The following is a 23,487-nucleotide window of genomic DNA, read 5'->3' as shown; positions in this document are numbered from 1 at the left end:
ACTATCTCTGTGTGTGCCTTTTGTCTCAGCTGGAAAATGAAAAGAATAATCCTTGCTACCCCCCAAGAAAGTTGTCGTGAAAAATGAGGTGCTTTCAAACTCAACCTGCATGCTTAAACAAAGAAGGACTCCCTCACTAATGAGCTAACCCAGGCCTTCATGTCACGCCCCTTAAGGTGAGTGACTTGTCTGGGACAGCCAATCCTGTTGCCTATCCAGAGGTGAAAACTGCTATGTAAAATAATACTAAGCACACAGGGACATGTGGACTAAAACATACAACGTCTACAGGGCAGAAGGCAAGGCAGGGAAGAAACTAAACACAGAACATATAAGACAGATGCCTCTTTAGACTGACAGACGAAGGTGAGAAGGCATGACTAATTACATCCAACCCTGAAGATAAGCTCTAGTGATGCTCTGAACCAAACTCAGCAAAATCTCACAGGTGATATAGCTCTCCAATGGGACGTTCATCTCAGCCACCCTGTGGGTCAGGTGCCTGCTGAAATAACATCTCCCTGCCCCTAACTTTCCCCATACTCTGTCCAAGGCATTGGAGACAACAGCTTCGAATATGGGAAATTTTATTACAAGAGATGGATTCTTTCCTATACAAATGCCATCTGGTATGTGTCCAGGGTCTTTCCTGGAGAAGCTGTGAAAACCTGCGAGGCAAGATCTGCCCCCAGGCCCTCCATAACCCAGGCGGTGAACCTTTAATCCCCCCTGGGGATTCTGAAGGGTCAGAAGAGTGACCCTCCAAGAGTTTGCCCCAGGCCCTGAAACACAAAGGCTTGGGCCTCACCTTACTACAAATGCCCATACTTTCTCTCACTGGATTCCCATCTGTGCACTGACTGCCAGCTCGCTGAGAGCTGCCCAGGGCAGGGCAAACCCTGTCTTAGACATTCCGGTCTTCACACCGCCCCCCCCCCCATGTGGGGCCAGCCTCAGCAACAAGACACAGCCACCTATAGGGGGGCTCTGTGGGGTCCCGCCTTTCAAGAGAACTGCCACCCGGAGAGGCCCCCAAAATCTCCGAAAGCACTCTAAGGCTGGAGTCAGAGGAAACAGGTGGAGTATGAGCCTGGCCAGGTGAATCAGTTCATATCTCTTTGTCTCAGTTTGTTCATCTGTTAATCCCTGGGCTGCTGAACGGATTCGATGAGTGATGCCCACAAAAGTGCAAGACATCAATACCAGGACTATCTGCCTGCCACTGGGTGTCCTATACAGGCAGGCAGAAGGCAGCTGTAGCCTAACAGGAAAAATCCCCCTGGCTAACGCTGCCTTCTTGCAAAAATGCACGTAAAACTACCTCGGGGAAGGGCGAGCAAACCAAGTGAGTGCCTATTACACAACCCACAGTTAAAGAGTCGTATAGCAGAGCATATGCTCTCCTTGCCCGCCTTCCCTGCAACAAAAAGAGAAGGCAAATGTCACTGCAGGGCTCCCTCGCCTGTGGGCTGCTCGGCTGCCCCAACTCCTGCGGGAAGAGGCGCAGACACCCTGAGCGTCGCTGAACCGGTATGCCCGAGAGAGCTGCCAAGAACCGGTAGAACCCCTGCCCCTCCCACGCCTCCCCAGGGACCCGGGGCGCAGCAGCCACACACCCAGGCCGGGGCCACGTTTCTCAGCGCTGAGCGTGCCGAGCGCCTGCGGGCGGCCAGCTGCCGGGCTCCCTCGGACACTGCGCACGTGTGGGCAGCCTGGGCCACCCCGCACCGGCCCGCGGGGCAGCGCGCGCGCCTGCGGGAGCCGCGGGCAGCTGCAACCCCGAAGCCCCGGCACCGCGTGGGCAGGCGCGGTAAACTGTGCAAAGCCGCACCGGTCGCCTCCCTCGGGCACCCCGCCGCCGCCGCCGCCGAGCCCGGGGGCGCTCGCCAGTCCTCCTCCCCCGCCGCAGCGCCGCCAGCAGCCCGGGTCGGGAAGGCGGCGCGAGCGGCGGTGCGCGGCGCCTGCCGGGGCCCCCTCGTGGGCTGGGGGCTGGGGCTGGGGGCGGGGGCTGGGGCGGCCCCGGGGCCCCCGCGCGCAGCCGGGAGCGGACGCGGTTTCGGGGCGCTCCCCCAGGCTGCGCGCGCGGGATGCAAGCGCACGCGCGCGCCCCCCGCTCCGCCCGCCCGCCCGGTCCCCGAGGTCCCCGCGCGCCTCACCTTCACCGAGTCGACCGGGTACATGACCGAGTGCTCCAGGATCCCGGCCATCGCTCCGGCTGTCATGTGCGTGGATAAGGAGGCGCTGGTCGGCAGGTTCTCGTAGTCCTCCGACCCGGCGTCCTTGCAGCCGCCGCCGCCATCGCGGCTGTCCCCATCCATCCTGCGCCCCACAGCCTGGCCCCCTACGCCGCCGCAGCGCAGCTCCATGCGCCAGCTCCGCGGGGCGCGGGAGGCTGCAGGAGGTGGGCAGGGAGGGGGAGGGGGCGAAAAACTTCACTTCTTAAAGTGGGAACCACCTCCCCGGTTTTGCGGCGCCTGACGCCATGGCGGGCTGGGGTGGAGCCAAGCGGCCCGAGACACCAATCGCTGGAAAAGAAGAGGCCGGCCGCGGCCGCGCCATTGGCGTGCGGGACCCTGGGGACCCGCCTTCCTGTGTGACGTCACCGTCCAGTGCAAATTTCCAAGCAACCGGACGGGGGCGAGAGGAGACGTTGGGGTGTCCCGGGAAGTTGTGGTGCCTCCCGGGGGCTGCTGCCGCGCTCGGCGCTGGCGGGGCGGGGACGGGGCCGGCGGTCCCTGCGGAGGGTCGTCTGGGCCCGCAGCAGGGCGGATGTGCCCGGGGTTGCAGGAACAACGGTTAACCCTTCCCCGGAGCCCAGGGTTTTGCAAACATTGTTGCTCAGCAAGCACTGGCATTCCTCAGGCCTCGAGTGGGGACAGTTACTGCCAATGCCATTTATGGGGCAGTTACCGATGGCTGGATCGGAGGGGGGCGGGGGGGCCCACGTGGGGGTGGAGTGGAGTTCTGGAATTGGAGACACCCTGCGCGAGATCTGGGGGGGCAGCAGCCTCTTTTGTGCAACACAAGGGCCTATACGGTGGAGGAGACAGAGCTAAAACTCAAGGTCCTGTGCGAGGCTGCTTTGTTGGAGAGAACATTCATTTAGTGGAAATTCTTTCATCTCATTAGAACACATAGAGCTAAATTTGTTTCTATTCTTATCCTCATCAGGACACTTAAGGGATGCCTAGGTGGCTCCTCGGTTTGGCACCTGCCTTCGGCCCAGGGCATGATCCTGGAGTCCCAGGATCGAGTCCCACATTGGGCTCCCTGCATGGAGACTGCTTCTCCCTCTGCCTATGTTTCTGCCTCTCTCTCTCTCTCTGTCTCTCATGAATAAATAAATAAAATCTTAAAAAAAAAAAAAAAAAGGACACTTAAAGCCCCACTGCCCTGGACTGATCGAAAGACATGAGTAGGCATCAGAATGGAACCTCTCTGAGACCTCTTAAGCGCGTTTTTCTCAGGACTGGTATGCCTGCGAGGTCTTTAGAGGCTGGTCTCTCAGGTGCAAAGTGGCCCTGAGTAAAATCTTGCAGCATTGCATCTGCCTGCCTTTTAAGACTCTGGTCTCCTGGTTCTTAAAGTATCCCATGCTGACTTCCAAAAGTGTAACCCAGGCTTTATTTCAACCTAAACAATACTGTCTTGCTTTATCTCGGGGAAGAGGGAGAAATCAAAAAGTAGAGGAATGACCTGTCTATGGAAGTCTCCATGAAAGCATGGCATCTGCATACCTAAAAGTGCATGTTCCGGGGCTAGCCACTTGGCACTTCTGAGGTACCAGACACCTTATCCAGAGAAGCCTTCTGGTCAGAAGAGCTGGGCCTTGAGATACGAAAGGGTGGGGGAGAGCCTGAAGATGCTGCACCCACTCTACTCTCACCCTGGTCCCAAGATTCAGGTCACAGCAACCTAGGCACCTCTCAGGGATTTCAGATACAGTGATGTATTGTGCATCAAGGCTTCAAGGCCAAAGGCACAATTCCCCTTTAAGGATGTCACAGGGAGAAGGAAGTTCTTTGTTTAGTGGTTAGCAGAGAAAATTTTCCCTGCTTTTACCATAGGTGATTTTTAAGAAACATTAACCAAAAGCCATTGATACTCATTTAAAAATGGATACCTTTTAACCAGTATGTGTTATTGCTCCACTTCTGGGAATGTGCCACAAAAGTCTAAGTATTCATAATCTCCTCTTCAAAGCGCTCTTTATAATACTAAATAATTGGAAACAATTGAAATGTTTAACTAGAAGGGAATGGCTGAGTCAATTATGACATGTATATTCGTAAACTATTATGGGGCCATTAAAAATTGTGGTTGTATTATGCAATAAGATGAGAAATGAGTATGATACAATGTTGGGTGAAGAAAAACACAAACCTCTATAAATACGACATTTATAAAGATGTAAATATTATGCACATGGGAAGAAGGAAGTGGTCATTGTGACAGTGACCTGGCATTAAAAGTATTTTTGCTATATTTTTCAGACCTAAATAATACTTGTATTATTTTTATAACTTAATTCTTTTTTAGGATATAATCTCCTAATGGAGAAAAAGCCTTCTGAACTTTGCAATGGTGATATTTGTAGAGAGAAGCCACCCACTGGATGATTAAGGGGACTCTTGGCAAATGTGAACAAGCCCATAATCTTCAGAGACATTAGATATATTTTTTAATTTCATTAAATAAATGTGAAGCCAGAGCTTCTTAGAAAATCTTTGGTACATTTGTTATAAGTATTCAGTATTTTTTCTCATAATATAAGGTGGTTTAGTTCTCAGCATCCATCTTAAACACCTTTCTGTTTTGCAGCAGCCAGACATTTTTTAAGCCATATTTATCGGATCTTTGCAACTAGTAGTCCAGATGTGAATTATATTCTGCTAGTTGGATGAACTGGAGAGATCTGGGAGGCAGTAAGGAGACAGAGGTCACTCTCCTGCTGTTTTGATGATTTCTGCTGCCTAGCAAAGTCAGAGACACTTGGGGAAGGAGCAGTCGGGGTAGGCAATGGCTTTCCTATTGCCACAGCCCTGCAGTGTCCGCTCACCAGATTCATGGATGTCAAGAAGCAATGTGGAGTAGGAATGGCAGCAGGAATGGTGGCAGCCTCTGGATCCCTGCACCACAGCTTCAATAGGTAGCCTTCCTCACCTTTCAGACATGGCAGAGGATCCCTTGGGAAGCCGGTTTGGCAATGTGGATCTGAGAGTTATTCCCAGAGGCCCAGTCTAGGTTTCAGCTCTAACAATATTGCATATGGTGGCAAGAGGACATGATAATGAAGGCTCCATTCCTGGATATCAGAATACAGCCACCAGCCTCGTTCTGGATCTCTGTGGAAGGCCTGTTTGGACATCCCAGATACCATCACCCAGTGCTTTGGCCACACTGTCAGCAAAAAGGGGAGGACCATGGGGAGCCAGGAGCAGAATAGCAATGCTGTCCTGTAGGGTGGACCTGGAGACACAAAATGACTTGCTGGTTCCCTGAGTCTTACATAAAGCTCCTGAATGTTGAAGTTCTGAAGATGTCATCATACTGCCCTCTCCCAACTGGGAGCCAGCCTTCATTAGAAAGGGGGAGCTACAGAGGGTGTAGGGTGAAGAACACTTGACTTGGAGTCATAGACCTGTTCAAACCCTGGTTCCACCATTTACTAGGTGTGTGGCTCTTGCCCCTTGGTTGGCCTGCTTCCTCATCTGTTGGTAGGCATTCATACCTAACACATGGTGAATGAAACAGAAAAAATAAAATCTCGTGGTGAAGGATACATAATTTACGAGTACTGAGAAGAAAGAAAATGGAAAAGAGTTAATGGTACAGAGGTAAGAGGTCCAGACTTTCTCTAAAATCTTACTTTTTTTTCACAATAATTGCTCCAACCCTGGCATCCACCTGCCCACCTGTGCAACACACAGACATTAACACCCTACCCAGATTTCAGCCAGTGGAGGCTCTGTGCCTTGGGGTGACTGCAGCTGGTATGATGTTTCCTAGAGCACCATGTGGTGTGGTACCAGGGTGTGAGGGGGGTGCATTTTGTCTTCGTTTTTCTCAATGTGCACTCATCCACATATCCATTTATTTTAAGTCAGGGTTATATGTTGGAAAGGCTGGGAGGACCTCTAGATGTGCAGGATCCCTCCTATATATACGTATATTGGACCGTGTATTCCCAGAATCTCCCACTTTTCCCAAAGACAGCACTGTGTTTCCTAAAAGCTCTGTGACTCATACTTTGAGATGAGTCTCTCCATAGGCAGAAGAGGAGATGAAGACAAAAAGCTAGTCTTAGGGGCACCTGGGTGGCTCAGTGGTTGAGCATCTGCCTTTGGCTCAGGGTGTGATCCCAAGGTCCTGGGATCAAGTCCTACATCAGGCTCCCTGTGGGGAGCCTGCTTCTACCTCTGCCTATGTCTCTGCCTCTCTCTGTGTCTCTCAAAAATAAATAAATAAAATCTTAAAAAAAAAAAAAAAGGATCAGTCTATGGCTCAGGTCATCATCCCAGTGTCCTGGGATCGAATCCAACCTCCACTGCTCCCCCTGCTTGTGCTCATTCTCAAATAATTTTTTTTAACTTAAAAAAAATTTTAAAAAAGCTAGTCTTACTCCAGAGCCCCATGTCAAATACAGAAGTAGTGAGTGAGAGCCATCAGGCCCAGAGAACACGGAGCTGTTTCACTTTACCATCTTTTCAAAGGATGCTGATGGGCAAGGGTGAGAGCTGGGGGTTTAATAAGCAGGTTGGGAGTGGAGTGTTGACCTACTCTGCCTCCTGAGAGCCTAGCCCTGCTCACACTTCTGTAGACTCTACTACTGAGTCCACTGGTAATCATCCCTGTGAGGAGGCTGGGCCCCACAGCTGGGGGACAGTCCCCTGACTCCTGTTCTGTGGATGCCCATGCCATCCACCTTCGCAGCTGCCCCCATGCACTTTCTCTGATGAGACCCAATGATGCCAGCTGCCCCTTCCTCACATCAGGACCCAGACTTTCTGCCTTGCCACCATGCCCACTCCACTCAAGAGCGCATCCCCTACTGAATGGCTCAAGGCTCCAGGATTGGACAGGGGTGTGGCACAGGAGTACTGACGCCCCCGGGGAGGCAAAGCTTTAGCTAAATTCTGAGTGAGAGGCGCCATGTCCGTGTGCTTGCATGGCTGGACCTTGGGCCATCCATTAGCCACCCACCACAACCCCTTACATCTGTGATTACTCCCTCTCCTCACCTTTCTCCAAAAATACACTCGATTCTCCACAGCTTAAAAAAAAAAAAAAAAAAAAGCCCTCTTCCCTGCTCCAGACTTTAAGCTATTTGCCCGGTTTCTCCCTTCATCCCGAAGAGTAATCTCCCCTCATCCTTCCATACTCATAACGCCCTCACCCCTGCAGCCTCTGCCAGATTCTAACCCCTACAATTTTCGAAAGGAGCTCTTGGAAAGGTCACCAGTGACCTCAATGCCAAATCCTGACCTCTTGACCGCTGCCTCTTCTGGAATTCCTCCCTCACTTCCTCTCTCTTCTTGAACTTCCAAGAAGTTCTGCCTCCTGTCTGCCTCCTGTCTTACTTCTCCACACTCTGTCCTCAGAGCCCCTTTCTATTCCTCCCTTGGGTCCTGTCTTCCATTCCCACATCCCCATCACCACCCCTGGCTCTGTTTTAATCCTGACCATTCCCCTGCACGTGGGCCCCACATCCTCTCATGCCTCACAGACAGGGCCATCGGAATACTCCACCTGAACCGAGACCTCAGAAGGCACCTCAGTGTTCCCGGGCTGCCATAAGTAAATACCACAAACGGGGGCTTCAAATAACAGAACTATACTCTCTCATGGTTCTGGAGGCGACAAGTCCAAAATCAAGATGTTGGCAAAGCCTCGCTCCCTCCGAAGCCTGAAGGGAAGATCCCTCCTAGTCTCCTCCTAGCTTCTGGTGACTCCCAGCTATGCTTGATGTTCTTTGACTTCTAGATGCATCACTCCAACCTCTGCCTCAACTCTCACATTGTGTTCTCCATGTGCATCCCCATGTCTACCGTCCAGATTTTCCTCTTCTTATAAGGACACCTGTCATACTGGATTAGAGGCCCGTACTATGCCAGGATGACATCATCTTAACTTGATTACATCTGGCAAAGACCCTATTTCCAAATAAAGTCCCATTTCAGCGGATGTGAATTTAGGAGGAACGCTATTCAACTCAATACAGTGAGGTAGAGAGGCAAAAGCTGCAAAGGGGGGCAGGTGACCTGGGTTCCTGTCCTGACTAATGTCCTTTGCCCCATTCCTTTTGACTGTGAAAGGAGGGGGTGGAGTCAGTGGTGCACAGGCCCCCTCCAGCTCTATCTTTCTGATCAAAAACTGAATTTGTTGGGGTGTCTGGGTCACTCATTTGGTTAAGCGTCTGCCTTCTGCTCAACCCCGCATTTTTTTTTCATCTTTCCTACTAATTGGCAACTCCTTCTAATGTCATTTTTATCTGTATTTTACCAGGCAACCAACTGGCAAGCGTAAAGTCATTCCTGACTCCCTTCTTTTTCCTCCTAGGTTTTTCTTTTTAAAGATTTTATTTATTTATTCATGAGAGACACAGAGAGAAGGCAGAGACACAGGCAGAGGGAGAAGCAGGCTCTTCGTAAGGAGCCCGATGTGGGACTCGATCCAGAAACTCTGGGATCACATCCTGAGCTGAAGGCAGACGCTCAGGTGTCCCTTTCCTCCTAGTTTTAACTGAAGTCTAATTAACTACAATATTTTATTAGCTTCAAGTGTATGTTACAGTGATTTGATATTTTTATACTTTACAAAATGACCCCCACAGTAAGTTTAGCTACAATTAGTCACCATACAAAGTTATTACAATATAATTAAGTGTATTCCTTATGCTGTACATTACACCCCCATAACTTATTTATTTTATAACTGCAAGTTTGTACCTCTTAATCCCTTTCACCTACTTTGCCTGCTCCCCTCCCCTTCCCACTCTGGTAGCCAGCAGTTTGTTTCCTATATCTTTGAGCCTATTTCTGTTTTGTTTGTTTCTTATATTCCACTTATAGGTGGCCTTTATTATGTTGAGGTACATTCCTCCTCTACCCACTTTTTTAAGACTTTGTAATCATAAAAGGATTACAAAAGGATTACAAATGTTTTGTCAAATGTTTTTGACAAATTGTCAAATTTTTTTTTTCTGCATCTATTGAGACAATCATATGATTTTTACCCTTTGTTTTGTTAATATGATGTATCACCTTGACAGATTTGTGTATGTTGAAACATCCTTGCATCCCTGGAATAAATCCCACTTGATCATGGTTTATGATCCTTTTGATGTATTGCTGAATTCAGTTTGCGAATATTTAGTTGAGGATTTTTGCAACTACATCAAGGATATTGGCCTGTAATTTTCTTTTTTGTGTGTTATCTTTGGTTTTGGTATCAGGGAATATTTGACTTGAAAAATGAGGACGGAAGCATTCCGTCCTCTTTAATTTTTTGGAATAATTTGAGAAGGGTATGTTTCTTTGTGATTCAGTATCGAAAGGTTGCATGCTTCGAGGAATTTATCCATCTTTTTAGATTTTCTAATTTGTTAGCATATCATGATTCATAATAGTCTCTTACAATCTTTCGTATTTCTGTGGCATCAGTTGTAACTTCTCTTTCATTTCTGATTTTATTTAGTTGAACCCTCTCTCTTTTTTCTTGATGAGTCTGCCTAAAACTTTATTCACTTCTTTTTATCTTTCCAAAGAATCAGCTTTTAGTTTCATTGTCCTTTTCAATTTTTTTAAGTCTCCGTTTCATTTATTTCCTCTCTAATTTTTATTATTTCCTCCTTTTAACTTTGAGCTTTGTTTGTTGTTCTTTTTCTATTTCTCTTAGATGTAAAGTTAGATCCTTTATTTGGAATTGTTCTTGCTTCTTGAGGTCGGCCAGTATCACTATGAATTTCCCTCTTAGGACTGTTTTTGCTGCATCCCAAAGATTTTGGAAGTTGTGTTTCTGTTTTCATTTGTCTCAACGTATTTTCTGATTTCTTCTTTGCTTTCTTGACTGACCTACTAGTTGTTTAGTAACACTCCTTTACTTCCTCGAAGATCCTATTAGCCATGTGATGATTTGGCCTCTTAGAGAGCATCACTTATAACTATGGTGACTATATAGTTTATCATCCAAATTACGAAGATTTTTGAGAGTAAAAAGGGGGTGCTGTTAATAATTACACCCGGACAGAAAATATAAGCTGAGACTGTCCTAGGAAAACTCAGACACATGGTCACTCTACATAAAGCCAGCCCCCAAACTTTGTCAACCTATGGCCTTGTCCCTTCCTTACACCCTCTTCTAAGGGAGGGCTCTCTGTGTCTTCACCTGCTGAAATGGTACTCATTTCTCAGTTCAAATGGCTTTGTTTTCATGAAGCCTTATCTGACCCGGAAGAAGTGAGCTGAACCTTGTCACACTTTCATCTTCCTTCATGGATCTTGCTACCTTTCACCTTGCATTACAGTTCTAGTGGCCATGTCTTAGCTCTCCCACTATAATCTAAGTTCCTTGAGGATGTAACCTGAGTAAGCAACCAATATTTGTTAACGGAGTAAGCATTTCTTTCCAAAGAGCTCCGTATTCTTATATAACATTAAAACATTGCAGACTCATGATCTCCAGAAAATTAAAGCACATTGCACTTTAGATCCCAAGGCTCTGAATACAGTTAGTGAAGAAGAGAAAAAAGTGGCATTTTCTTTTCTTCCAAAGGACATGTCACAAATGCTAACGAAGGTTGCTACTTTTCTTAGAAACATAAAGTTGCAAAGCCCCAGACTAGAAGAGACCTAGACTGTGATCTAGTCTCTAAGTCTCATCTCACATGTCAAAAAGAGATCCAAAAGGTAAACTAACTTGTCCAAGGACACAAAGTGGTTAATGGCAGAACTGGGATCAAAACCCAGGTGTTTCATCAGTACTCTTTCACTCCACTCCTTTGAAATAAACCCTGAGGCTGATAAGACTCCTTTATTGCTGCCATATTAGTCATATCTCAGATGGCTGCTCTATAAAAATCAATAGTCATCAATCCTCCACTCTGGCCAGGTTTACCTGACACAGCACATTAGCACATGGCCACATTTGCCAAATTCCACATGTGAGTTTTACATTGAGCTCCAGGCCTTATGAATAAGAGTTCATGATCCTTCAGACAGCATAATGACCATTTTCAAACATCTCAAATAGGCTACTGAGCTAAGAAGAGGGGCTCTTTAAGGGAATATAGAAGAAATAGAAAGCATGTGCTTTGGAGACAGACCAAGATCAATTAAGTAAATACCTGCTGCTTCCAAGAATTGTCCTTGAGCAAAGTAACTCATTTGCAAATTGGAGCACCACCATTGGGATTTTTCATTCGGGTTTCATATTTGTTTCCTCTGTCCATAGTATCCTATTATGCATGGCATGTCTCTCCTGACCTCTGGTCACAGGTGTCTTTTTGGTGCAGACTCATTTTCAGCTGCTGTTGATGAATAATTGCAGAGCAATTGTGAATTAAGAAGTGAAAGACGCATGGAGATGCTCTAGTCACTAGTGAACAAAGCAGGGGTTGAGTTAGCACTTGGAGTCTGATCAAGGAGAAGTGTTAACCAACGGTAACCACTGGATTATCCATCTCCACAGTCCCTTTCAGAAATGGAGAGTAGAAGAGAAGAGCCCTGAGAGTGACCTCAGAGACCACCCAGTGCGAACCCCTCAGCTACACTGTTGGGAAGTGGAGAACTAATACCCAGACTCCCAATCTGGCCATGCTAGAATGGGCTGGAAGATACCTTTCCCTAAATTAAAGCCCCAGTCTATGGGAAAATTCTACCTCACATAAACTGTGAAGTCCTTAATTCCAGGGGCACCTGGGTGGCTCAGTTGGTTAAGCATCTGCCTTCAACTCAGGTTGTGATCCCAGGGTCCTGGGATCGAGCCCCGCATCAGGCTCCCTGTGCAGCAGGAAGTCTGCTTCTCCCTCTCTCTGCCCCTTCCCTTGCTTGTGCTAACTCTCTTGCTCTGTCTCTTTCAAATTAATTAATTAATTATTTTTTTAAAAAATCCTTAATTCTGCTTTGTTAATTAGTAGTCTCACTTGCTATGAGACATATATCCTTCTCAAGTTACCCTAAATGTAATAATTCACAAAATTTGGGTAAACAGTGTGCTATGTAGCTGTTTTTCCCAAGAAATCTGCCTACCGAGGACAGGTTATCAAAAACCAAGGTGTTTGATCAACATAATCAGAAGGAGTATTTTTAGTCTGGTGTTTAAAACTAACTAAACCGATACAACCAATCTGGAAAACCATCCACTGTATCTACTAACCCAGCAATCCTCCTAGTATCTACCCAGCAAAAATGTGTACTTTGTTACCAAAATAAATAATATGCACATTTTCTACTTTTACAAAAATGCTTCTGGCAACAGAGTTCACAACAACCCCAGAAAGGAAACAACCCAGATGTCCATCAATAGCAGAATGGGTAAGTCAACTGTAGCATGTTCACACGAGGGAAAAACATTATGCAGCAGTAAAATTGGATGATGTCTGACGTCTGGCTTGAGGCAGCGGTATGAATGAATCTCAAACATGTGATATTGAACAAAAGAAGCCAGACACAAAATACAAAGTATAATTCTTTTTTTTTCTTTTTTAGTATAATTCTTTTTATATAAAGCTCCCAAACAGACAAGCTACTCATTAGTGTTAGAAATCAGTGCAGGGGGAAAAAATAAAAATAAATAATAATAATAAATAAATAAACAAAAAGAAAAAAGAAAAAAAAGGAATCAGTACAGGGTTACCCTTCTGAGATTCTGGTTGTGTTCTGTTTCATGATCCGGATGCTGACACACAGGTGTGTTCATTTTGTGCAAATTCATTGGGCCCTTATGATTTCTACACCCTTCCACATGTATAAGTCAATACATAACTATAAATATGGAAATATTTGTATATTTTGGTGGAAAAATAGAATCTTTCCTCATGGATGGATGGGACTTGTCGATGATAGATCCAGAGCTGAAATATCCTACTAATCTTGTTTCTCGCCCTCCACACAGAGAAGAGTGAGGTGTATGGAGAACCAGGGGTGCGGAAAATCCAGTGAAGGGCTCCTCCTACCCTGACACTTTAGAACTGAATCCAGAGTGACCGCTGCTCCTGTCCCTCATGATTATCCCCCAGTTAGGAACAGTGGAACCCTCAAGTTCCCTACACACAGCTAGACTCCTTTTTGCTATTGCAAGCTATCCATTCTTCAGGGAACATGCAGCCCCCTGGGAATTCCCACTGCCCTAGGAACGAAGCCAGACCCTCCAGAGCTGGTTCTCCGGGGGCTCGGGTGGTGTGGCCCCACCTGTCTTAGCCATCTCATCTTCCCCACTCTCTGAGACTTGCACACCAGGCTCCAGCCACGTATTCCCCAGAGCTCTGGACCTGCTGTTCCCCCTGCCAACTCCTCCCATGGGCAGCTTCTTAGTCTTTCACTATTAGCATTAAGGTCTCATCCTTCAAGAAAACAATCCAAACCAGTCCCCAGTCACTTTTTTTTTAAGACTTTATTTATTCATGATAGACACACAGAGAGAGGCAGAGACACAGGCAGAGGGAGAAGCAGGTTCCCTGTGGGGACCCCGATGTGGGAATTGATCTCAGGACCCCCGGATCATGTCCTGAGTGGAAGACAGATGATCAACCACTGAGCCACCCAGGTGCTCCTCCAGTCCCTTTTTTTTTTAAAGCTTATTTATTTAAGGTAATTCTACGCCCCACATGGGGCTTGAACTCAAGACCCCAAGATCAAAATTCACATGCTCCTTTGACTGAGTCAGCCAGGCACTCTGCCCCTCAAGTCAGTTTTTAAACACTTTTATTTATTTGAGAGAGAGAGAGAGAGAGAGAGAGAGAGAGAGAGCACAAGCAGGGGCAGGGGTGCAGGAAGAAGTAGACTCCCCTCTGAGTGGGAACCTGACTTGGGGCTTGATCCCAGGACCCTGAGCTCATGACCTAAGCCAAAGCCAGACACTTAACCGACTGAGCCACTCAGTCACTTCCTGAGTCACTTTTTTTTTATTATTTTTTTTAAAGATTTTATTTATTTAATCGTGAGAGACACAGAGAAAGAGAGAGGCAGAGACGCAGGCAGAGGGAGAAGCAGGCTCCATGCAGGGAGCCTGATGTGGGACTCGATCCTTGGTCTCCAGGATCACTCCCTGGGCTGAAAGCAGGCGCCAAACCGCTGAGCCACCCAGGGATCCCCCGAGTCACTTTTTAAAAAATGTGTAGTACCCATTGTTCTTTCAAATTATCTTGTTTGTTAGTTTATTCTCTCTCCCTCCCCCATATGTCTCTCTCTCCCTTTCCCTTTCTCTCTCTCTCTCTCTCTCTCTCTCTCTCTCACACACACACACACACACACACACACACACACGCTCACACACTGTAAGTTTCAAGAAAACAGACACTGGGTGTCACATCTTCCAAGCCGTGTCCCCAGTGCCTAGAAATATGACTGGCACAGAGTCAGCTATCACTAAATAGATGTGAATGACTAAATGCAATGTCACTTCCTCCAGGAAGCCTTCCCTGACCCTGACAGCCCACACACATCTCTGTCACTGAACTTTTCTAGGATTCGTTTGCTACATCACCCACATGGCATTCACCATTTACTACTTCATACTGTGGTTCATTTCGGTATATGCCCTGGTCTCCCTTCTAGATATTAAGTCTCTGGAAGGCAGAGCTCCTGGTTTAAACTCCTTTCTATCCCCAGAACCTAGTTCAGAGCAGGCTCATAACAGGAAAGCAATAAATATGTGCTCAATCCATCGAGGAGGAAGCAGAGCTCAATAGAAAAGGTGAACTTTGTAATCAGAAGTGCTCACTTACCACTTAACACCTAGCAGTAAGCTTGGAAAATTCCCTTAGCATCTCGGAGTCTAGATTCTCAATTATTAAACGAGTACAGGCATTCCTACATCGTAGGGTTTAAAAAGAAGTTATATAAAGCAATGTGTGTGTGTGTGTGTTCAAAATGTCAATTCCCCTTTAATGTTTGACAAAAGTTTGTCATCTATTACTGTAACCATGGACATATTTCATAGCATGCTTACGTTCACCAAAGGCTTTCTCTTAGGCAGGAGTTAATTCCGCTTTTTAGGTGTTCTCTTTTTTTTTCCCCCCCAAAAGAGGCAAGTCTATAACATGTTTACCAAAGTGTTTTTGATAAATGCAAGTGTATAAAATCAGGGCATGAACACAACTTGCTAAATTTAATAGGCTTCATTTCAATGTTGTGATAAACAGGATCAATTCAAATTTTCACCGTTGGCTTCACATGCACAAAAGTGACCTCAAGAGCAATAGCAGTCTGTCCAAACTGATCAGCTTGGCACAAGTAAGGGACGCTCTACTGTAGCACGTTTGAACGGGCAGGAATCCTTCCCTCATCTGCTCTGTGACACTTAGCCTGCTCACTTAGCACATGTGTGTCTCCATTCCCAGAAATTCGTGGCCAAGTCATAGTAAACATTGGCAATTTGTGTGACTCTGGAGAACTTTCTAGCAATTTGACATGTCTTATCTAATTGTCGTATGGTCGGGTTGATCTGTAGTTGTCCCCCGAGGGTTGATTAATGGGACCAGTATCAGCTCGAAGGGAGGCATGACACAGGACTCTGACCTTGGCCAGGTTCAATTCCACTATTTTTTTTTCTTAATCAACTATGAGAAAAAGGCATGGAAGACAGACTTATCAACCTCTTAGAAGACACAATACCAGGAGGAGTAGCTTCCCAGAATGCTAACAGTCAAGATTGTTTTTAAAATCTCTAAAAACAGAAAATATTACACTTCAATCCTAAACAGCATGGATATGCTGAACAGGATAGAGCCCTCCGGAACTGCTGAGTCTTCACATGACTGTAGCTGCCCATAAGCTTGGCACAAGCTCCTGCTTCTAGAACACTTTTCCTGGCTCTCTTCAATTGCATAGCCACCACTTGTCCTTCCAATCCCCATTTAGATGTCACCTCCTCTGGGAAGCCATCCTGATCCCACACACCTTGACAGCTAGTAGCTCAGGCCAAAATCCTTGGAGTCATCCCAAAGTCCTCATTGTTGTTTACATTGAACACTCTGCCTATCAAGAATCATGCCAGACCTACCTGCCCATAGACAATATAGTTGTATTTATCATGTATTAATGCATAATATGACTTTCACTACTTGTAGTTTTATTCATTACACCGTTGTCTGTCTCGCTCCAATACCCTGTAGGCTTCTCAAGAGAGAGATTTTCGTTTTGCTCCACTGATAATTCTGAGTTTACAACTGTACCTCACACATGACAGGAACCTAAGAAGTATTTAATTTTAAGAAGTGAGTGAGCATTTCAACCATCAGAAAGGGCAAGTACCCACCATTTGCTTCGACGTGGATGGAACTGGAGGGTATTATGCTGAGTGAAATAAGTCAATCAGAAAAGGATAATCATCATATGGTTTCACTTATATGTGGAATACAGGAAACAGTGAAAGGGATTATATGGGAAAGGAGGGAAACTGAGTGGGAAAAATCAGAGAGGAAGACAAACCATGAGAGACTCCTAACTCTGGGAAACAAAGGGTTGCAGAAGCGGAGGAGGGTAAGGGATAGGGTAACTGGGTGATGGGAGCTAAGGAGGACACTTGATGAGATGAGCACTGGGTGTTATACTATATGTTGGCAAATTGAATTTAAATTGAAAACATTAATTTAAAAAAAAGAAAAGAGTGGGTGTCTGGGAACGCCTGGGTAGCTTTGTGGGTTGGGTATCCGACTCTTGGTTTCAGCTCAGGTCATGACTTCAGGGTCGTGGGATGGAGCCTCCCATCGGTCTCCTTGCTCACTGAAAGTCTGCTTGGGATTCTTTCTTTCCCTCTCCCTCTACTGCCCCCCCCCCATTAGCTCGCACACTGTTTCTCTCTCTCAAAAAGAAAGAAAAAAGAAAAAAGAAATGAGTGAGTGTGAATGGAGGTGAGTTAGGTGCCACAACTTTGTGCTCCCATATCTCCCTGTAATTTTCTCATCAGAAGATTTAATACACTGTGGGACAACTGGGGTTTATTTATATTTAAAAAACATATCTTTTAATTACACGTTTGCCCATGAATAAAGTCTAGTTGTCATGTAATGGTTTACTTGCCCAACGATTTCACTAGACAGCAAACCACAAAAAGCCCAGAGCTGGTCTGCCTGGTCAACTACCATGCCCCCAGCACTGGGCACAGTGCCCCAAACAGAGAAATAGCACATTTATGGAGCACCAGGCACACTTCTAATGTTTTAGGTGCACTAATTCATTTAATCCACACAACAACCCAATGAGGTGCCTTCTATTATTACTCCTATTTTGTAGACAAAGAAACTGAGGCTCTGAGAAGTTAAGAAATATGCCCAATGGCTTCTAGTAAGGGATGGATCTTGGAATCTGACCTACAGAGTCTGGCTCTGGAGCTCAAGTTCCAAACAACTGCCCTGAATTGCCTCACTTTTACAAGGCACCCAATAAAACTCGTCCAATAAATGAATCAAGGAAATATGGCTGCCCAAAAAAAGGCAATGCATTCTCCGGCTATGTTAGTAAAGAGATAACAGAGGTTGTAGTCCCAAAACAGAGTAGAAGTCAGCTCAGTTTCGGATAATTCCAGTTGAGAAGGAGATCAGTTAACTGAAGTGCGTCTAATGACCTACTCCACAATGGCAAAACATCTGGAAATTATGAACTAGTCTGAGATTGCTTAGCCTTTGAGGAGTTGGCAGATTCAGGACTTCTCTTCAAATCCTGGGATTCATGTGGGAAGGGGGTCAGTTGGAGGCTGTGGGCCCCAAAGGTAGAGCTGGGCAGATGGGCATGATTCACAGAAAGGCAGGTTCCACTTCACGGTGTGGAGGAGTTGATAGTACCATTCAAAACCTGAGGATCCATCAACACATGAATGGATAAACAAAATGTGGTGTATATATGCAGTGGAATATCACTCAGCCTTAAAAAGGAAGGACATTCTGACGCAGGCCACAATGTGGATAAATCTTGGAGACATGAAGCTGAGTGAAATAAGCCAGTCACAGGGATGCCTGGGTGGCTCAGTGGTAGAGCGTCTGCCTTTGGCTCAAGCATGATCCCCAGGGTCCTGGGATCAAGCCCCGTATCAGGCTCCCAATAGGGAGCCTGCTTCTCCCTCTGCCTATGTCTCTGCCTCTTTCTCTGTGTCTCTCATGAATAAATAAAAATAAAATCTAGAAAGAAAGAAAGAAAGAAAGAAAGAAAGAAAGAAAGAAAGAAGAAAGAAAGAAAGAAAAAGAAAGAAAGAAAGAAAGAAAGAAGAAAGAAAGAAAGAAAGAAAGAAAGAAAGAAAGAAGAAAGAAAGAAAGAAAGAAAGAAAGAAAGAAAGAAAGAAAGAAAGAAAGAAAGAAAGAAAGAAACCAGTCACAAAAGGACAAACACTGGAGGATTCCATTACCTAAAGTAGTCAAAATCCTACAGACGGAAAGAACAGTGGTTACCAGGACCGGGGCGCAGGAAGGAGGACGGGGAATGGGAAGGTATTGTTGAAAGGGTATAGCATTTCTGTTTGGGGTGATGAAAAACCCTGGAGCTCAACAGTGGGAAGGTTGCACAACCATGTGAATATACTTAATGTGCTTAAGTATCCCTAATGGAAAATCTTACGTTCTATATATTTTACCACAGCAAGAAAATTAAATGAACAAACAAGGAAACAGGGAGACAGTGAGCCTCCACCATTGGCAATGAGCCAGCAGTGGCTGGACATCAGGGAAAATCCAAGGGTGCTCTCGAGGCCGGGTGAGAGTCGGACTGCACGGCCTCGCAGTCCCTCGGCCCTTCAGTTCTGTTTGTTTGCTTTAACATGGATGGGGCACTTTCTGTGAGCGGAATAGTTCATGGATGCTGCACCACTCCAGAAGGCATGACTATCATAGTCTGCACCTCACAGGTGAGGACACTGAGGCCTGGAGACTGCCAGGAACTTGCCCACGGCCTCCCAGGTGCCAAGCATGAGGCAGAAAGGTGGGAACTCGAGGGTGGGTGCTGTACTACCGGGCATCAATTGCTCTGTGCCAAGAACAAGACCCAGAGGACTTCGTGACGTACACAAGGTCATGCCAAGCTAGCATCAGAGCCCACATCTTCCCATGCTGTCTGGGCCTCCTCCAGCAACTACATGCTGCCTCCTGCACTTTCCTGCTCCACCCTGGGCATCAAATGCACGATGTGGGCATTCCTGCGCAGTCACAGAGGGCACTATGTGGCCCCCAGGAAGGCACATCCTCACACAGCTTCTGAGGGGGTTGCTCTGGTGTCATGATAGACAGAAAGCCTGACCCAGCACTGGCTGTACCATCACTGCTCTTTCAGGGTCAAGTTCCTGGAGTGCTAAACAGGGTACCTTGTCATTTCCTTCACAGTTTCTCATGTCACAACTTCTGCCTCATGTCACAACTTTCCCTTACTTAAAAGCTGACTGTAAATGATGGTTTGAGAACAAAAGCTCTTCCATAGACTCAAAGCCCATTTTTATTTTATGAGCGTAGTGCTTTATATCTGCCACAGTCTTTAAACACTCTGAAGTAGAGTCTAGACCAGCACGGCCCAATAAAAATACAACACATGCTGCATATGTAATTTTAAATTTTCTGGTAGGCACATTAAGAATGTAAAATGAGGGGTGCCTGGGTAGCTCAGTCCGGCTGAGCGTCTGACTCTTGGTTTTGGCTCAGGTCATGATCTCAGGGTCGTGGGATGGAGCCCCTCCTCAGGCTCCTGGCTCAGCGTGGAGTCTGCTCGGGATCCTCTCTCTCCCTCTGCCCCTCCCCCTGCATGCTCTCTCTTTCTCTCTCTCAAATAAACAAGTCAATCTCTAAAAAAAGGATCTAAAAAGAAACAGGTAAAGCTAATATTAGTAATATGTATGTTTTATTCATTTCAGTTTTTCCAAGATAATTATTGATGCCATATTTTACGTTCTTTTTCATCTTGTTTTTGAAATTGGTGCACATTTTATACTCAGAGCACAACTTGATTCAGACTAGCTATCTTCCAAGTGCTTAATAGGCAGTGGAGCTGGTGATGACCATTGAGGTCCACAGGTCTAGTCTCTGCTTTTCAAGGAGTTTGGTGGTGAAGAGGGAAGAGAAACCAAGCATGATGTAAGGGGAGCTGGATCTAGGGAGAGTTTTGCTTGGTACAAAATGCATGATTACCTGTTGACTGGGGGATAGAAGACAGAGAAACTTAAGATGGAAGCAAGAGGAAGTAAATCATGGTGCCTCATCCTGGAAAAAGCTGCATAGAAATGGGGAGAGAGGACAGCCAAGGTGGCTCAACGATTTAGCGCTGCCTTCAGCCCAGGGTGTGATCCTGGAGTCCCGGGATCGAGTCCCAGGTCAGGCTCCCTGCATGGAGCCTGCTTCTCCTTCTGCCTGTGTCTCTGCCTCTCTCTGTCTCTGTGTCTCTCATGAATAAAATCTTTAAAAAAAAATGGAGACAGAGGAGAAGTTGAGGGCCAGCAGTATCAAAATCCCAAGACAAGGGCAGGCTTTCAGGCTGTTGCTGGTTGGGTTCTTCTATAATTGTTTAAAATAGTTTTACTCTTTTTATGATCCCTAATTGTCACCCTGATTCCCTTCTCTCCACCCCTGCAGCTCTTGGTTTATCCAGTTGCCACTGTTGTAATATCACAGAGCTGAGACTCACAACCCCTACAGGTCTGCCCCCAGGAGCCGTGGCTCAGCAGTGTGACTTGAAACAAATTGGCAGCACTCCTTCCAGGGCTTAAAATTTCCTCCTTCTTGAAAGGAGCCAATTGAACTATTCAGGAATTCATTCAGCCAGTCAATGAATAGCAAAATTGCCTAATGAGTACTGGTCTCTGTTCTAGGTGCTTTCTGATTGTTGCTTCCTTCCAATTCTACTTTTTTGGTGTGTGCCCCATAACCTCTGTGTGGTGCTTTCTCTGTTGCGAGGTTGATTTCATAACCTGAAAATGTCTATTCCCAACTGATAGCAGAGGCTCCTCAGACAAGTCAGACAGTCCTCAGGAGGGGTGAAGAAAGGGAGGGGAGGGAATGGTCACGAGCGGGGTGGGCCAAAGCTGTGCCCACTACACTTTCCCACTCTGAACCCATACCAAGAGGGATTTCCTCAGCATCGGTGGCCTCCTTCGGTGACATTGGAGGTTTGGGCCAAAATCCACCTAAGCTCTTTGTACTAGACACCACAGCACTGAGAGGTTCGGGGAGAAAAAGGTAAAACTAAAATTCCTACACTTGTCTCTCCAGAAGCCTGATTCATAGTTGCTGTCAGTACTTGGGGGCTACAGGAGGGTGCTTCTCACCACCTTAACCATGAGGAATATTCGGCTTTCTTCTGAGTGCTAAACTCAAAAACCTACACACAATACATCAGAGGTATGTAGTCATTTGAAAGAGAGAAGATGGCCAGGTCCATAAAATCTGACTGATAACTGGTTGAAAGTAGCAATATTTCAGTTAAAGGGGGAAAAAATGGACCTTGAGGAGCTTAAGTGAAGTGAAGTAAATCAGACAGAGGAAGACCAATCCTGTGTGATCTCACTTACGGCAGAATCTGTAAAAAAAGAGATCAGATTTGTGGCTACCAGGGACTAGGGGTAGGGAGAGAGGGGTGATTGAAGGATGATGGTCTGAAGGTACAGACTTTTCGGTTGTAAGAGAAATAAGGACTCAGGACAGAATGTACAACGTGATGACCGTAATGAACACTGCTCTATGGTATATCTAAAAGTTGCTAGTAGAGTAGATCCTAAAAGTTCTCATCACAATCCAAAGTGGCACCTGCACCCCAGTGTTTATAGCAGCAAAGTCCACAATAGTCAAAATAGGGAAAGAGCCCAAATCCATCAAGAGATGAATGGATAAATAAGATATGGTGTATATATTATACTTTGGACTACTACTCAGCCATCAAAAAAAATGAAATCTTGCCATTTACAATGATGTGGATGCAACTTCAAGATATCATGCTAAGTAAAATAAGTCAATCAGAGAAAGGCAATTATCATATGATCTCTCTCATATGTGGAATCTAAGAAACAAAACAGAGGATCATAAGGGAAGAGAGGAAAAAATAAAACAAGACCAAATCAGAGAGGGAGACAAACCATAAGAGACTCTTAATCATAAGAAACAAACTGAGGGCGGGGGGGGGGGGGGGGGTGAGGAGAGAGGGTAACAGGGTAATGGGCATTAAAAAGGGCATGTGATGTAATGAGCGCTGAATGTTATATAAGATGAATCACTGACCTCTACCTCTGAAACCAATAATATATGTGAATTAATTGAATTTAAACAGAATTTTTAAAAAGTTCTCATCACAAGGAAAACAAAAACTTTTTGTAACTATATGAAATGATAGATGTTAATTTATTGTGGTAGATATTTCATAATATATGTATGCCAAGTCATTACGGTGTAGAACCCTAAGTTTTCACAATGTTGCATGTCCATTATAACTCAATAAAGCCAGGGGTGGGTGTGGTGCAGGGGGGAAAAAAAGAATGGGTTAATCCGAAAGGGTTTTAAAGTCTAGAAGTAAAAGGAGAGTCACAGAAACTTCAGCTGCACTTGTCTGGGCAGAGATGAAAAAAAGGCAACCTTCACTGTCCCATCCTTTGACAGCCTCTCTGGTGAGCGTGAGCACCAACGGCCTGCTAGTATGTCGTCCTTTGGCTGGATGGTTATATAAAGGCCTGATACTTTTGATAACAAGAACATCTGATTCATCTAATCCCCTGGTTCTGGCTCTGTGCTCACCGTGTCACCATGTGGGTCACCCTTTGGTTTTTATGAGGATTTGTCTACACAGAGGGAATGTGCCAAGCCTCCCCCTCACCCCCACCGCACATTTATTTCTCACGGTAAATTTATGGGTAACCTGGCATCCTAGTTCCACATATTAACCTTGTTGTGTTTGATCAATACAAACCAACCACCTGAGGAATCAGAGTACCCCTGGGGTGCCAACAAATATGGGGTTTCAGAGTCTGGAAGTCTGTGGCCCTCACCCTGGACCATGTGGTCAGTTGCCACCACCTTAATGAATACCACCCAGCAGGAAGTGGCTGTGGCTTATTCATTTGACACATCATCTCTGAGCACCTTCTTAGTGCTAGACAGGTGCCGAGTGTCAGGGACACTGTCCCTGCTCTGTTGGAACCTCTGGGGTGGTTTTCAAGGCAGCTTTCAGAGAAATGAAAACAACAGTCCTTTCCCACCTTTCTCGAGCCAAAAAACTAACTTTTAAAAAAGATAATTAAATGCAGACTGAAGGAAACTTCTCTAGGCCCCTCCTACCTCGCCTTCAGGTTTTGTTGACATGAAGTTTGTCTTCT

General features: G+C 45.9%; 1 protein-coding gene across 1 annotated transcript in view; it reads right to left on the bottom strand.

Moving 5' to 3' along the window:
• The window catches only part of SLC25A37 (solute carrier family 25 member 37), a 40,631-nt gene extending 38,132 nt beyond the window's left edge, over window positions 1-2,499 (bottom strand). Inside the window, exon 1 of the mRNA XM_041767417.1 lies at window positions 2,157-2,499. Within this exon, the coding sequence (XP_041623351.1) occupies window positions 2,157-2,366 (210 nt within the window). The 5' untranslated portion in view covers window positions 2,367-2,499. The remainder of the gene's footprint in view (window positions 1-2,156) is intronic.
• Window positions 2,500-23,487: the final 20,988 nt, after the last annotated feature.

Source organism: Vulpes lagopus, chromosome 8 (genome assembly GCF_018345385.1).
Source record: "Vulpes lagopus strain Blue_001 chromosome 8, ASM1834538v1, whole genome shotgun sequence".
Lineage (NCBI taxonomy): Eukaryota > Metazoa > Chordata > Mammalia > Carnivora > Canidae > Vulpes > Vulpes lagopus.
This window is presented reverse-complemented; position numbering and strand designations above follow the sequence as displayed.